The sequence below is a fragment of the Rana temporaria genome, chromosome 3 (assembly GCF_905171775.1).
Source record: "Rana temporaria chromosome 3, aRanTem1.1, whole genome shotgun sequence".
Taxonomy (NCBI): Eukaryota; Metazoa; Chordata; class Amphibia; order Anura; family Ranidae; genus Rana; species Rana temporaria.
Window position 1 is genome coordinate 289,768,614 of NC_053491.1, and position 17,740 is coordinate 289,786,353.

Consider the following 17,740-nt stretch of genomic DNA (forward strand, 5'->3'; position numbering starts at 1 on the left):
AGTCCCCAACATGTTTGAATGGCCTTTTCCTGACAATCCTCTCCAGGCTGCGGTCATCCCTGCTTCTTGAGCTTTTTTTTTCTTCCACACTTTTCTCCTCTGTTTAATCTACTACTGCCATGATGCTGCACATGTGATCAGTTATGACACCAGCCATTGGATGGTTTGACAGTTTGGTTAAGAGTACAACCAATGGGAGTGTTACATTTCAGACACGTGCCGGAAATTAAACTGTTTTATGGATGTGTTTACTTCCGCTTTAAGCTTGAAGGTGAAATGTTGTTATATGAAAAATAAATATTTTTATGTCTTTTTTATACTGCATTCAATTTTGAGTGGAGCACAATTTTCACCAATTTTGAGCAGAGCACGATTAGATTTTTTTCAAAAGTACTTATATACTATAAATGATTTGGTACTTAAAGGAGTATTTCACCCGCAATTTATTTATTTTTTTAAGTCAGCAGCTACAAACACTGGACAGGGAGCCTGTGATGTCGCCCCACTGAGGCCGATCTGTCCATCGGATCAGGTGAAGGTGCCACCATGCTAACTAAGGGAAACCGGCAGTGGAGCCTTGTAGCTTCACTGCCCATTTGCTACTGCACGAGTCGCGCAATGCTTTGCGAATAGCCAGCTGTCTTCTGGGACACACATGGGTCCCAGAAGACAGAGGGGGGCCTCGCCACACAAACGGATATGATGTCCTGCACCATGGACCGGATGGAACGGAAGTACACTACGTATTTCATAAAAAGGTACAATATTTATATATTTTTTTAATATCCAAAAACGAGGGGTGGATAGGTGGAACTCTGCTTTCATTTAGCACCCACTAAGGTGTATTAGAGCAGATATTTATGAACTCTAGAAGGCATAGGAAGTTCTTTTTATAACACACATGGGGTTATTTACAAAAGGCAAATCCACTTTGCACTACAAGTGCACTTGGAAGTGCAGTCGCTGTAGACCTGAGGGGTAGATCTGAAATGAGGGGAAGCTCTGCTGATTTCATCATCCAATCATGTACAAGGTAACATTTTGTTTTTTATTTTCCTTGCATGTCCCCCTTGGATCTACAGCGACTGCACTTCCAAGTGCACTTTCAGTGCAATTTCAAGTGCACTTGTAGTGCAAAGTGGATTTGCCTTTAGTAAATAACCCCCAAAGTACGTTTCCTTTAATCTTTACAAAAGCAAAATAATATATCACCCCCTTTTGCTTCTATGGTGTTCCCCAATCTAATACCTAATGTATCTATCAAGAGCTTGTATTTATTTTTTGATTAGTTTAACAAACTGTCATTCAATTGGACTATACATGGACTTTGAAATCCATATGGCCACTTGAACATCCAACAGTTCCAAGAAGATTTTCACGGTGCTGAAAGATGATTCTGTCCACTCTACAGTACCGAGCAAACAGTTCATTAAAAATGACTCCTGTCAAACAACAGATCAAATGGTCAAATGCCCAGTCCTCAAATACGTATCCCCCCCACACACACACACACACACACCTCCCCTCAGCCAATCAAACACACTGCAGACTGTCAAAGGGTTTGATCCCCCCATCCAACGCAAGGGATTAAAAGACGACAGCAGCACAAGTTAAATCATGTTACCTATAAAAATGGGCGTACCGGTCTATAGATGAGAGATTGGTACCACCTTCCATTCTAAAATAAAATCTCCCTGGCATGAAGTCACAGCTTATTTCACATCCGGTTTACCCCGGGACTGTATTGAAATAAAGAGAAAAAAAAGAAAGAATAAAAAAAAGCATTGTTGTAGCCGTGATCTCCAAACTAGGAAGGAATTTAAAGGGGGGGGGGTTGATTCTCAAGGAGGGAGCTAGCGATGCGCTTGTGATTGCTTCTGCTGCTGGATGAGTGAGAGGCAGGGCCGTGCAGAACTCCCAGCCTCAGCCACTCTCTGCTTTCCCTGGCTCTCTCCAAGTCACTTTCACAAGACTGGATTATACAAGCAACCACCTCTCTTTCTCCCACTCCTGTGTTTTTTTTTTTTTTTTCCTTCCTCTCCCTCTTTCCGAGCATCAATCGTCTCCTAGGTAAGGGCTCTGCTGTTTCCTAAATGTCACCACTTAGCATCCTAGATCGCCTGATGTACATTTTGTCCATTTTTCCTCTCTAACATGCAACACTGAAGCTGTGACCATTTTCTCTCTCACTTTGGAAATCCGCAGCGATCGATGGCAGGTTTAGAAGATCAGTTGTGTTGTGTTTTGTTTTTAGGGACAGGCTGAACGGCTCTGCAGGACTTAAAGGGTGGAGAACAAAAAGAGGGAAAAAAAAAGAAAAAGCTTTTCATAGGGAAGTTAATGTGGGGTTTTGCTCATCTACAAGTCTAAACGACTTAGTCGAATGATAGAAGCTCTGCATTTTTTTTTGTGTCTGTAATTCTCAGAGACAGAGATATTGTTTTGTAGCAGCCATCCAAAAAAAAAATCTGTAGTAATATTGAAGGAATCGGAGGATAATGAGATTTAAGGTAAGCTTGTGCTGGCTGAAATGGTGGTATTTAATTTCTAAGAATGACAAGATTCCAGGAAGACAGGGATAGTTAAGCAGAGCAGCAGATGTGTGTATTTTAGTGCGTGCTACAAGGAGATAGGCAGATTGTGCATGCTTTTGATTTCCTATGTACACCATTCATCTACATCTTGCAGCGTTACATGATTAAGCCTCACGCACGTTTATCACCAAGAACCTTCAGCATGTGCGATCACAATGGAGGCTGCATGTGTTCAATCTCATTTTTATTCTCCTCCGTCTGTGTTTTTAGCCCAGTGTTTACATGAGAGTGATGCAAACTGCGTTTCTATTGATTTCAATTGCACAAGGGATGTGGGGGGGAATGAGCGTATGTATGTGTGCTTGTTTATTTTATTCTAAAGCCAAAAAGGTACAGCATGCTACTAGCACCCTTAAAATAAATGGTTGAAAGTAGCATGAATGGGACTTTGGGTTATAGCTGCTGTGCTCAAGGCTACAGACACTCTCTGCCAACAGAACTTTCACATAGATCACAATGGCAATGGTTTAAGTCGATCTGGAAACTTAGTGCTGATGGAGTTTGTGTTTGGATAGAATGGAGATAGTCGAGAACATGGAAAACACAAAGAATAATAATAATAATAATAATAAAAAAAATAGAAGATCTACCGCAGGCTTAGGAGTTGCTAACACATCTGGGGCACTGCATGTGTGTGTGCGTGTGTTGTTTTTAATTTTCCTGATACATTTTTTATCTTAAAGCAGACGTGTGTCAGAGCATGGAACTCCCATGTAACAGATGGGGTATTAAAATAATGAGATTAAACAGCAGCCCTGAGAATCACATGGAGTTTGACATGAGAGATCTGCTGTTTGAAAAGCTTTAACGAACAAGTATGGAAATACATTGCTAAAACCGCATTGAGGCAAAGTTCTAATATGATGTCTTTCAAGAATATAGATAGCTGACTCATTTCATCAACAATTATAGCTGAGTTTGCTCAGAAAAGCTGACACATTTTTTTTGGCTGTCAATACCATGAGCAATACCCACATTGGTTGGACTGGAGCCTGGCAGAAACATAAAACTATAGAACTTTATTTGTGATTTTGGTTGACAAATCATATTTTGTATAATTATGCATTTTTTTTCTAGTAAACAAAACAAAAAACTTTATTCAATCAAGTTCGCCTCTAAACTATGCTTATGTTTTCCTGTAGACTCAAGGAATTGGCTGTCAATTCAATGAGCAATACCCACATTTGTTTATGTATATTTACGTTACATGCAAGGACTGGAGCCTTGCAGCAACATAAAACTATAGAACTTTATTAGTGGTTTTGGTCGACAAATCATATTTTGTATAATTCTGCATTTTATTTTTTAGTAAAAAAAAATAACTTTATTCAATCAAGTTCGCCTCTAAACTGTGCTTATGTTTTCCTGTAGACTCAAGGAATTGCAATGAGGAGGAAAACCATCTTAATTGATTGTCTTTGGGCCTGGACAGTAATTTTAAACACATTAACAGAAATAAGGTGAGTAGAATTTACTAACGTGTCATTGCCTGTTATGAGCTACTTGCGCTATTTTTCTTGACTTGCCTATGTACCAATAACACGGTGACCCTTTTCCTAGGAAACATCAACTTAATGAACCAGTTTGCTTCTTAACCCATTATTTTTCCTCTCCATTACGACCTGTCCTGAACCTAAATGCATTATGTATATGAATAATGAAGTGCCTGTGGATTGGAAGTCTATTAACCCAAATGAATGTCTTGGAAACTGATATGTAAGCCAGGCCACAATACTTGACCATAGATAAAACAAACACATTCTACTTTTTTATTCACACAATCAAAAAAGCTAAAAATAAATTCAATTATTTTTGTAAATGAAACAACTCACTTTAAGTAGGTGTTAAATAAATGCAGTGTCAGCCAGAAATGTTAATCTGATATGGAGTTAAAAAAAAAGTAGGGTAGGGAAGTTGTGGCCTATGGGAGGGGGGGGGGGGGGTTCCAGAGTGCTTATTCAAAATTGTTTTGGATGTACATTTTAACTTTTTTTTTTTGGTATAGGTTCACATAAGTATTGCTATGTAATGCTGTAATGTTAGAGTGAGAGGTTGTAACAATAAACAGGGGGCCTGCAAATCAACAAGGTGTCAGCAATAGCAATGTGATGACCGAGTTTAAATTTAATCTGTTCACTCCTCGAGGCAACAAAATCATGAGCATTATTACTGCCAGAGGGCCTGGAGCATATATTATTTAGCTGATGTTTGCTTGTCAGTCAAAAAAAGAAAAAAAAAAGAAAACAGGGTTATTAAAATGTGTACAACTTATGGCAACAGGAATAGAATACGTACACATAAATAATTTACAAAATAGCTTTTGTTTGCTCCTGCTTTATGATGAAGATGGCCTTAAACGATCACAGAGCAAACAGCACCACTTGATGTTTCCCATAGCAAAAAGATAGCTTTTAGCATTTTACTGTGTTGAACTAATTAAAGCTGATTTCTCATTGGTTGCTTTAAACTATTGTATTGTACAAAATTGTTGTTCATACCATATTACTATATCTTATATATCAAAACTTTAACTTATTTAAGGGACAATACTCTGACTGGTAGGGCAGCTCTTGACATAATTTATAAAAAATAAAAAAAAACATCACCTTTAATATTTTTTTTACAATTTTTTGCCTGTGTCGTCATGTTAGTTTGGAGCTGGTTACTTTTTTTATGATTAGAAACTAGTTATGCATATATAAATGTATTATGAACTGCTGGTCTATCTATCTATCTATCTATCTATCTATCTATCTATCTATCTATCTATCTATCTATCTATCTATCTGTCTGTCTGTCTGTCTGTCTGTCTGTCTATCTATCTATCTATCTATCTATCTATCTATCTATCTATCTATCTATCTATCTATCTATCTATCTATCTATCTATCTATCTATCTATCTATCTATCTATCTATCTATCTGCCACATGACTTTAGATGATCAGCCAATGTTAAACATTTATGCCTAAGCCTTATGGAAAGCAAAAAATACACGCCAATATGATGATGACCTGTAGATGGAGTCAGTGCACAGTGTTTTAGGGTGATGATACAGAATACCGTGTATACACATTTTCATTAAACAGTGAATATGGTAGACAAATAACATATGAATCTTCAGTAATACTATGATGATCTGTACTTATACCTTACCAAACCTCCTTTTTTTTTAATTCATCAGTTTTGATTTCTAGACTTTTTCTGACAGTTTGTGTTGGTAGGCTTATTAACTAGGTAAAGAATTTAGACTTACAGTATGTCAATATGACAAAGAGCATAAAGTGCAGTGATGCCTAGCAGCCAATCAGCAATCACTTCTCCTTGTCCTGTAAAGTAAAATCTGATTGGTTGGTATGGGTTGCAGCACTTTTCAAGTCACATTTTTTCCTTTTAGTTATTATGCTCTCTTAATTTATCTCAGTGTGTGTGTGTGTGTGTGTGTGTCTGTGTCTGTGTGTGTGTATATATATATATATATATATATATATATATATATATATATATATATATATATATATATATATATATATATATATATATATATATAAATATATATATATATATATATATATATATATATATATATATATATATATATATATATATATATATATATATATATATATATATATATAAAAATATATATATATATACACACAAATAATAATAATAATAATAAATCAAAATCCTATGTGTTGATAAATAACACTGGAAGAAGCTGTCTAAAATATATACAAATGTAAATATTTTACATCCAAGAAATGGCATCTCTACTGTATCTTAACAATTCATAAAAGAACAATATTAACTGTGGTACAATTCAATTTGTCTCCAAATAAATTCATTGCTATTTGATCAGGGAATACAGCTTAAATTCTGAAGCCAAGAACCCTATTAAGGCTATAATTATTGCTTATCACAAATTTTCAGCTCATGTTGTTTCTCATCCATCATTTTCTATCTGTTAGTGCTTTCCCTGCCCATGCAGGCTGCATCTCCTATTCATTCAGACCACAGCCACTAAGGTGTTTGTGTAACTGACATTCACCTTAATCTTGATGCCCTTCTAGTCTCCTTGGGAATTATGCGCACATCAGTTTGAAACCAGACAATAGGTGTTTATAAAGTACTACTTCTGTAGAATAATTAAAATCCAGAAACCCATAAAAAAAAAGTAATCGTAAAGCATATCTAGTAAAACGCAATGGGGTGTACAAGTTTGCATCACTATTTTGTTACCTAGATTGTTATATTATAATAACAAGCAGATACTATAGCTAACAGATTTTTAATGATCTTTCTGGACATGTAGGTCTTGTTTACAACAGAACACGTGTTAAGGCGTGTTACATTAACATGCATTTTAGATACAACACATTTAATAGGCTCAATTTCAGATGACTCGAATGGCAAAATGCAGGTCAATGCCCCAAAAAATGCAACTAGAAGGACTTCCTTCAAATGCACTGCAATGAAATGTGTTAGATTGCTTTCAGTAGAGCCTATTCACACTATTTCCTCATGTTTGTGTATTTGTATGCAATGGAAACTGCAGAAAAATGAAAGACAGAACCTCTGGTGTGAATGAGACATTTAAAATATCCCAGGTAGTATATGAAGTACAGGTGCATGCACCATAGTGGCACTAGTAGGCAGGTACCTAGGACAGAAGTGTCAGGCCTCGTACACACGACCGAGTTTCTCTGCAAAAACCAGCAAGAAACTTGCTGGGATTTTTTTTTTGCCGAGGAAACCGGTCGTGTGTACATTTTTCGACGAGGAAACTGTCGAGGATCCCGTCGAGCCAAAAAGAGAGCATGTCTTCTTTTTCCTCGGCGGGAATAGAGAAACTTGCCTTGTTGAGTTCCTCGACAGCCTAACAAGGAACTCGACGAGGAAAACAATGTGTTTCGCCCGTCGAGTTCCTCGGTCGTGTGTACGAGGCTTAACGGGGGCAGCACCAGTGTCTCAACATTTTCAAACGTAATAAAAAAGTTTCTTGTTATATTGATTTCTTCTTCTATCCACCTCTGGACATGTGTGGCTAAATTTCCACAAACAAAATGTATGGGGGAAGGGCGCGTAGAGAATATTGAAATGAGCTGGAAAGTTCACTAGCTCAGAAAAAAAAAAAAAAAAAGTTCTCCTGGCTCTTGTTTGGTCGTCTGAAAAGCTCTGCATAATAAACACACGGCATGATGCCTCCAACAGCACATTCTAGTAGAAACTTTAAGTAAAACAATCACATGAGAGGAGGCAGAGCTTGCACAAAAGAACTGTATAATTTAGATGTGCCAGTGGCATCATGTCATAACATTGCTTTGGGTGCAGGGTGTGCATCACAAGCACCAATTATGGGATGGAGAGTTTTTGTTGATCTAGCTTCCTCTTATATTTCTTTTATGATGGAGATTTCCAGTTGATGCTGTCCAATGGCTACTAGGCTTTATTTTTTTATTTTTTTTCAATCTGTATAGTACTTACTGTATATTGAAGTGTCCCTTATGCTGAAGGCTACACTTTTAGTTGCAATCTTCCACCCCCCCCCCCCAATATATCCCTGCAACGGTATTTTACCAGTGCTGCAGGGGTAAACCCAGACTGAAAATCAACTCTCAGGCCTCGTACACACGGCCGAGGAACTCGACGTGCCAAACACATCGAGTTCCTCGGCCAGTTCAGCACTGAAGCCGCCGAGGAGCTCGGCGGGACGAGAGCTCCCATAGAACAACGAGGAAATAGAGAACATGTTCTCTATTTCCTCGCCGAGCTCCTCGTCGGCTTCCTCGGCCGAAAGTGTACACACGGCCGGGTTTCTCGGCAGAATTCAGCCAGAAACTCGGTCGGAAGCTGAATTCTGCCGAGGAAACTGGTCGTGTGTACGGGGCCTCAGTTTGTGTTTACCACTGACTAATCAACAAAAGTCAGTCTGAGCCCAGGTTCACACTGGGTACGATTTGGTATGATTTGAGATGCGATTTCACATGTCAAATCGCATCTCAAATCGGCGGCATTTGCCGGCAATTGTCGGCAATGGCACTGTCCTAATCGGTGCAACGCCGCATCTGCTGCGCTGCACCGATTTCAAAAAGTAGTTCCTGTACTACTTTTTGCGATTTCGGGGCGCGATTTACATTGAACCCTGCACAGATGTCTCTTAAATCGCAGCCGAAATCGCGGCAAAATCGCGGTAAAATCGTGATTTTTACCGCGATTTTGATTTCGCAGTAGTGTGAACCTAGCATAACAGACAGTTATGTCAAATTGTCATGTTGGAAAACCAACATTCAATCAGCCAATGGCTGCAGCACTGATCAGTGTAGTCTGATGGGGGAAAGGGCAAACCCCACTGTCAGAGTACAATTGCTCAGCGGGAGACATCCCAGCATCACACATCCCTTGTTAACTGTTTGCTGCCCGCCACACGCAGATATACGTCTGCAGCCTGGCACAGGCAGAAAAATTATGTATATATATGTCCCCTTTAAGGGCATTGTGGACACGCGCACTGCCGGCGAGCTCCATGACTCCGACCACGTGTCCTGCAGACTCGATGTCCGTGGGCATACCTGCGATCGTGTCACAGTGAGGAAGAAGGGGGAAATGCTTATGTGAACATACATTTCCCCAGTCTTCCTAGTGACAGGACAGTGATCACAGCTTCCTATAATCGGAAGCTGTGATCACTGTCGTGTCACACATAGCCCATCCCTCCTACAGTAAGAACACATCCCTAGGCACGCTTAACCCCTTCAGCAGCACCTAGTGGTTAACCTCCCTGGCGGTATGATTATTTCAGATTTTGGGTGCTGAAAGCGGTACTATTATTTTGCATGGAAATTTGGCGTTTTATATTATAGGCCTGCAATTCTTAGGAATTGCTCACTTAAATCTGTCCAAACAAGAGTCTAGTAGACATCCCGGGTATAATACAATTTGAAACACAAAATCATAAATTATAATATAATAAATAAATATTTATAACAAATAATATAATAATAATAAAAATGATTACTTTTAATTTTTTGATGACGAATTTCCCCACAAATCACTATCGCTCAATTCTGCAAGTGATTCTAATTTATTATCGCTGTTTTTTAGCTGGTCTTAAACCACTTTTGACATAAAGATAATTTTTTTGATTGCTATGGACAATCTCCAGTTTCCAGGCAGAAAGAACAGTTTTTTATTATATACAAGTGCATGTAGGACACTGAGCAGACCACTAGGGACAAAGGGGGTGTGTATTTTTTTCATACAGTATTGTAATCTATAAGATTACAGTATACTGTATGCATTGTGTTTATTTACTTTTTTAAATTTGGCACCGATCTCCGCCCCTGTGCGTCGTAACGTCGCAGGGAAGGGAGCTCGGTGGCAAACGGGCACTGTGTGAATCGAGCGAGGACACAGCTCGATCACACAGTGGGTAGAAATCGCAGGATCCAGGGACAAGGTAAGTAACTTGTGCCTGTGGACACTGCGAGCGATCCCGAGTCTGGCTCGGGGTTACCGCTTTTGGTCCTGAAATTCCACCCTGAGCCAGACTCTGGAATACCGCTCAGGGGGTTAACCCCTTCACTGCCAGTGTCATTTTCACAGTAATCAGTGCATTTTTATAGCACTGATCGTTGTAAAAATGATAATGGTCCCAAAAAGGTGTCAAAAGTGTATGATGTGTCCGCCATAATGTCGCAGTCATGATAAAAATTGCTGATCGCAATTTTACTAGTAAAAAAAAATAATAAAAATGCTCCCCTATTTTGTAGACGCTATAACTTTTGCGCAAACCGTTCAATAAACGCTTATATGCGATTTTTTTTTACCAAAAAGATGTAGAAGAATACGTATCGCCCTAAACTGAGGAAAAAAAATATATATATTTTTTAGGGATATTTATTATAGCAAAAAGTAAAAAAATATTGATTTTTTTCAAAATTGTTGCTATATTTTTGTTTATAGCGCAAAAAATAAAAACCGCAGAGGTGATCAAATAGCACCAAAGAAAGCTCTATTTGTGGGAAAGAAAGGATGTCAATTTTGTTTGGGAGCCACGTCGCACGACCGTGCAATTGTCGAATCGCAAAAAGTGTCCCGGTCTTTGACCAGCAAAATGGTCTGGGGCTCAAGTGCTTAAAGTGTCACTAAACTTAGTAATATAAAAATAGTCCCCCCCCCCCCCAGTGTCCACAGCTTATAAATCTTCTTTTTACATTAAAATACTGCCACTATATACCTTTTTTGCTGATTTGTATACCACAGTCACACGATAAACTGCATAGTTGTCCAGTTCTGAGCTTCTAGGTAGGAGGAGATTTCCACTACAGCCTGTATACACACCCACATGTGTGATGTCAATATCATGTGACCTGAACAGTTCAACTGAAACAGGAAATGTTCTCTGTAGCAATAGGGACTAAACAGAGCATGTTTTGGATGGCTACCCTCGCTGTATTATATGGCCTTACCAAGATAGATAGTTCAGGAGGGAAGGATCTCTCCATATAGTGTCAATGAGCCTTTTTAGACAATGCAGAGGATTAACCCCTTAAGTTTCACAGTGAGTATAACATGCATGCCATTCTTTAGATACAGACACATTTTACTGTTGTGGGATTAGTAACACTTTAACCACTTCCGGACCGCCGCATGTACATTTATGTTGGCAGAATGGCACGTACAGGCACATTGGTGTACCTGTACGTCCCTGCCTAGACGTGGGTCGGGGGTCCGATCGGGACCCCCCCCATACATGCAGCGGTTCCCGTGGCTGTCCGAGCGATCCGGGATGAGGGGGCGGCTGTTTGTTTTTGTCCGCCCCCTCCAGATCGCTCTCAGCCAATCTGCGCGCTCCCCCGTGTGTCACTTCCTCTGCCTGTGTAAACACAGAAAGAGTGAAGTGATGTGATCTCTCCTCTTGGCGGTATTTTCAACCGCCGCTGAGGAGAGATCACATCACACAGTGAGTCTGCACAACACTACACTGACACCAGTACACGCAGGCACATTAACCCCTTGCGATCGCCCCCCCCCCACCCCCTGTCACAGTGTCACTGAATGCAGTGATCATATATGTACTGATCACTGCATTTAGTGTCAGTGTGACAGGCAGTGTGACAGGCAGTTAGTGTTAGGTTCAGGGTAGCCCCCGTACCCCCCCTAATAAAGTTTTAACCCCTTGATCACCGCCCTAGTTAACCCTTTCACTCCCTATTGCCAGTGTCACTAAGCGAACATTTTTCTGATCGCTGTATTTGTGTCGCTGTTCCCGCTAGGTAGCTATTTTTTTTTATTGAGATTTTTTTTTACATTTTTTTACATGTGGCTGAATACATTTTGGCCTAAATGTTTGACTAAAATTTAGTTTATTTGATTTTTCTTATAACAAAAAGTAAAAATATTGTTTTTTTTCAAAAATGTCGCTCTATTTATGTATATAGCGCAAAAAATAAAAATCGCAGAGGCGATCAAATACCATCAAAAGAAATCTCTATTTGTGGGAGGAAAGGGATGCAAGTTTTGTTTGGGAGCCACGTCGCACGACCGCGCAATTGTCTATTAAAGCGACGCAGTGCCGAATTGTAAAAACCCCTTGGGTCATTTAGCAGCATTTTGGTCTGGTCCTTAAGTGGTTAAGGAGCTCTTCACTGTCTGACTCCACTTCTATATTATTTATTTATTTTATTATTTACATTATATCTGTTTGAACACATTGGATTGTTTGAAGTTAAATGGGAGCAACAATACTGCTCTCGCCCAGGAGACATTTGTTGAATATGTCCATTACTGCTCCCAGTGTGCATAGACCACAAACATTTTTTGTAAAAAGCATTATCATTATTTCTATTTAACCTGCTGAGCGGTATTCCCGAGTGTGGCTCGGGGTGAGATTTCTGTGCTATTATCGGTAACCCCGAGCCATACTCGGGATTGCCTCGCTGGATGCTGGAAGAGGTGACTTACCTTGTCCCCGGGATCCAGCGATGTATTTACGCAGTGCACGGCAGCCGGATCTTCCGCCCGATGCACTGTATGTTCCCCTGATTCCCTTCCCTGCGAGCGTCGCAAAGCAGGGCGGCGGAACGCCAGCAAATTCAAACAGTATAAAGTAAAAACACACTGATACAATGTAATCCATTTAGATTACAATAAAAATTTAAATAAAGTGACCATAGATTGCCCCCCAGTGCTTTCTCCAGTGCCCTTGTCTGCAGATGTACGGTACTTTGTGACTGTAAACTGCACAGCGACCATGGAATCAAAAAAGCGTGCCTCCACCTTAAAATCGCTATGCGACCTGCTGGCAAACAGCGACAGCGATACAGAATCGCTTGCAGAGGAGTTGAGTGATAGCGACTCGTGGGGAAGTTCGTCATCAGACGCAGAAAGTGATTTCAGCGATGATCCTGCGACTGTGCCCAGCGATGTGCGGACTTGGTGCTCAATTGATTGCAGTACGGAGCACGTAGCGCCCCCAAAATTTCCATTTACAGGAGCGCCGGGGATCAAAGTGGATGTTGAGGATGACAATCCCTTAGCATACCTCCAACTTTTTGACGGATGAAGTTATCGCCAAAATTGTTTTGGAGATGAATCGCTACCAGGAGCAACAAGCTGCTACCCATCAGCGTTTTTCAAGGCGCAGAAAATGGAAACCAGTAACCAGAGAGGACATCTGGAAGTTTCTTGGCCTTATAATTTTATAGGGAGTGGTACAGGACAACCAACAAATTATTGGCCACTCCTTTTTTTGGCACCGTTATGTCGGAATATACATTTTCGCTGATTATGAAATATTTGCACTTTGAAAATAATGAGGACTTTGATGAGAGTTCTTATCCAGCTCCAAAACTGAAAAAAATTTGGGAGATTTACCAGCTTATTTGGAATAATTTTCAGCAGACCTATGTTCCAGAGAGAGACATAACTATTGACGGAAGTCTCATGGCCTACAAAAGTAGACTTAGCTGGATACAATATATCGCATCAAAGCGCACTCAATTTGGCATGAAGTCATTTATGCTATGTGAATCCAGCTCTGGGTACATCTGCAATTCCATCCTGTACACCGGGAAAGGAACCAAATTCTGCCAGCGATTCAGCAGTTTTGGAATGGCAACCGCTTCGGTTCTTTCCTTGATTAAGCCATTGCTGAACCAGGGCTGCTGTGTCACCATAGACAATTTTTATACGTCCGAATGAATTTTACAAGTTCCTTCTCATGAACAAGACGGACGCATATGGGACCATGAGGCCTAACCGGCGTGACATGCCGTCAACCTTTACCAATAAAAAACTGGGGGCAGGAGAAGTAGTTGCCTATAAGAAAGGGAAAATGATGGCACTGAGGTGGCGGGACAAAAAAGACGTGTGTCTTATGAGTACAGTTCATAACACCTCAACCGTAATGGTACACACTAAAGGTGGAAAGGATGTGATGAAGCCACAAGTTGTGTTGGACTACAACAACACCATGGGAGGTGTGGACAGAGCTGACCAGGCCATGACCTTTTATCCAGCCATGAGGAAGCAACAAAAAAATATTATAAAAAAATATCTTTTTTTTTTTGGAGCAACTGCTCATACAGAGTGCAAAGTGTACAGTCTTTTTGCCTTTAGTAAATCAACCCCTAAGTGTCCTAGTACTGGAATTGCGGAAATGTAATTGTGGATCAGTTTGCCCATATGAACATATTATCTGCTTGTAAAATCAAAGTGCCGTAGTAATGGATTACACAGCAAGGATAAAAGCAGAATTCCCACACAGTCCCACACAGTCGCATTAACTGCTGACCTGGGGTTACCATGGAGGAAAGTAGAAGTTACAAAGTGTCCTTATGCCCATGAAACCAAGGACAAACATCCGACAGGACGGTTCGCGAACGCTAACCGCAAACTTTCGCAAATGTGCAAGTTCGTGGTGGGCACCATTGACTTTAATGGCAGGCGAATATTAAAAACCTGCAGGTCATATTTTCAGCCACAAAACACTTACTAGCTGTGCACAAATAGTCCCACAACATGGACACTGACCTACCAGAAGTATTAAGTGAAAAACCGGATACATAAGTAAGTGCAGGCCATTACAAGCCCCACAAATTAGCCAACAGACGTTCACCTGACAGCAAACAACTTTGTATTCTGTGGCAAAAGGTACATTAAGCTATTTACTGGATACAGAAGTAAATGTCAGCCATTACAGGCCCCAAAAATTAGCCCACGGCCACAGGCATTCACCTGACAGCAAACAACTTTGTATTCTGTGGCTGGTGGTACATTAGGCATTCACCGGATACAGAAGTAAGTGTCGGCTATTACAGGCCCCAAAAATTAGCCCACGGCCACAGGCGTTCACCGGACAGCAAACAACGTTGTATTCTGTGGCTGGTGGTACATTAGGCATTCAACGGATATAGAAGTGTCGGCCAGTACCCAAAACTGTTTCTCTGTGAGTGGAAATTCCTCTGCCAGCGGACGCAAAAGCAGAATGCAGCATTTCTCGAAGCAAGGCCTGGAAGTGCTGCATTCTGATAACCCTCTGTGATGGTGGTAACATTTCTGCCATGTTTCGTTTGTACCGGGGGTCTAAGTACGTTGCCACCCAGTACTGGTCCTTGCCCTTTATGATTTTTATACAGGGGTCCCTCTTAAAACACTGGAGCATGAAGGCCCCCATTTGCACTAAACTGGAAGAGCTGTACTGGCCTGGCTCCTGCTCATCATCCAGGATAATATTGTCCTCGTTCTCCTCCCCCATCCATGGACAACACCAGGGATCCCAGAAAGGTTTAAAGCATGCTCTTCTTGCTCCTCCTCCTCCGCCCCGGCACCATCCTCCTCTGACTCCTCTTCAGACTCCCGTTGTTATCTTGTCTCAGGGGGAGTAGCCCCCCTGGGAATTTATCCAGCATTGCGACTTCCTCATCTTCCTGCTCCTCGATGGCTTCATCAATGACACAATGCAATGCACGCTCCAGAAAGAAGGTGTAAGGTACGATGTCACTGATGGCGCCCTGGCTGCGACTGACCAGTATGGTGATCTCATCAAATGGCCGTAGAAGTCTGCATGAGTCGCGCATGAGCAGCCACTGGCGCGGTGCAAAAAAAAAACAAGCTCCCCAGAACCTGTCCTGCTGCAGAGTTCGGACAGGTAGTCGTTAACTGCACGTTTCTGCTGGAGCAGCCTATCAAGCATATACAATGTTGAGTTCCACTGCGTCGGGCAGTCAAAAATAAGACGTCTGACCGGCAGGTTGTGTTGCCGCTGAATGTCAGCAAGGCGAGCCATGGCCGTGTAAGATCTTCTGAAATGGGCAGAGATTTTCCTAGCCTGCCGCAGGACGTCCTGGACCCCAGGGTATTTGGCAACGAATCTCTGCACAAACAAGTTCAGGACGTGTGCCATGCATGGCACGTGTGTAATTTTGCCCTGTTTCAGCGCGCTCAAAAGATTGGCACCGTTGTCGCACACCACTTTACCAACTGTCAAATTAAGCGGTGTTAGCTACTGATCTGCCTGTAAACGCAAAGCTGAAAGGAGTGCAGGAACGGTGTGGCTCTTGTCTTCCAGGCACAACAGACGCAGCACAGCATGGCAATGTCTCACCTGGCATGTCAAATAGGTTCTGGGGATCTTGGCCGGCGCAGCGGAAGAGACGGTAGCATCGGAAAATGAGGAGTCAGCCAAGGAGGAGAGGGAGGAGGAGGAGAAGAAGAGGCAGGCCTGCATGTAATCCGTGGCGGTAAAACCAAATCTACATGGCTGCCACCTGTTACATGCTTGACGGCCGTCAGAAGGTTCACCCAGTGGGCAGTGAAGTTATATACCTCCCTGCCTGTGTTTGCTAGACCACGTGTCTGTGGTCAGATGTATCTTGGCACCGACACTGTGTGCCAGAGATACATTCACTTGCCGCTGAACATGGCCATATAGCTCTGAGATGCCCTTCTGTGAAAAAATTTCCTTCCTGGGACCTTCCATTGTGGTGTTCCAATGGGCACAAATTTTCAGAAAGGCCTCTGAGTCCACCAGTTTATTTGGCAGTAGTTGGCCGGCTATCAGTTCCGACAAGCCAGCGGTCAACCGTTGGGCAAGAGGGTTTTTCGGCGTCATCGTTTTTTTTACGATCTAACATTTGGGCCTGCCTTTTTGCAGAAAAACGTGAGGAAGGCATGATGGAAGGTGGAGTGGAGGACAATTGTGAGCATACAGGGGAAGAAGAAGTAGAAGAAAAAGAGGTTGGACGGCGAGAGCCTGGAGTGTGGCTTTGTGGGTTCTGATGGCGTTGCTCCCACTGGGCTCGGTGATGGGAGGCCAGGTGCCTTCTTAAGGCGGTCGTCCCTAGGTGAGTGTTGGGCTTACCGCGACTCATGCCTGATCCAATGCCAAGAATGGCTGCGCATCAGAAATGTCTTCTGATGGATCAGAAAATAATTCCTGTGACTCAAGCGGAGGGTATATGGTGGTGGTGTTGGTGGCGAGAAACTCAACCAAGTCTGGTGTGTTCTTTGACATAATCGAACAAACATTGTGACACTTCCCACTTTGGCTCCGGCCTGGTGCACCTGCCCTACCCCTACCACCCCTGCGGAAGGGCCTGCCTTTTCCTCTGCCTGTCATTTTTTAAATGACCCTGTGACAACAAAAGTCTCTAGAGAAGCGCAGTATATGTGGAAGAAGGTATTTAACAAAATCTGTCGTTTTGGGGGGCCACTGGTTTATCGCACCAGTTATGAAACTTTTCATGACATTTTTTAAATGTGTGTAGCAGAGATAACATAGCGAAAGAGGCAAAAATTCAGCAGTAACCAAATACACCGCCAGTTACAATGCTGCACAATACAAATCCACTATAATATGCTTTATATATTCGAAAGTATATTATAAGTGTATGTTACACCTTTATACTGCAGAGCAAGTAGCACACCTATACCAGTGCTTAAAAGGACTTTTGTGGACCTGTTAGGTAGCGATTTGTGTCGCTAAAGTCTGTCCTTGCTGGAAACGGCAACCTCTCCCTACACTGACAAAAAGTTTATGAATGTATTAGACACCTATATACTGCACAGCAAGTAGCACACCTATACCAGTCCTTAAAAGGACTTTTGTGGACCTTTTTGATAGCTATTTGATTGAATACAGCC

The 17,740-nt window shown here is 41.6% G+C and overlaps 1 protein-coding gene across 2 annotated transcripts in view; it reads left to right on the plus strand.

The window, feature by feature from the left end:
• The first annotated feature begins 1,841 nt into the window (after nt 1-1,841).
• The window catches only part of GABRA1 (gamma-aminobutyric acid type A receptor subunit alpha1), a 254,921-nt gene continuing 239,022 nt past the window's right edge, over nt 1,842-17,740 (plus strand). The window contains exons 1-2 of one of the 2 annotated variants that reach the window (XM_040344730.1): nt 1,842-2,070; nt 3,966-4,054. In XM_040344730.1, the coding sequence (XP_040200664.1) occupies nt 3,981-4,054 (74 nt within the window). In that variant the 5' untranslated portion in view covers nt 1,842-2,070; nt 3,966-3,980. Of the gene's footprint in view, nt 2,071-2,119; nt 2,511-3,965; nt 4,055-17,740 lie in introns of those variants that run through there. The other variant, XM_040344729.1, reaches the window with a different exon arrangement.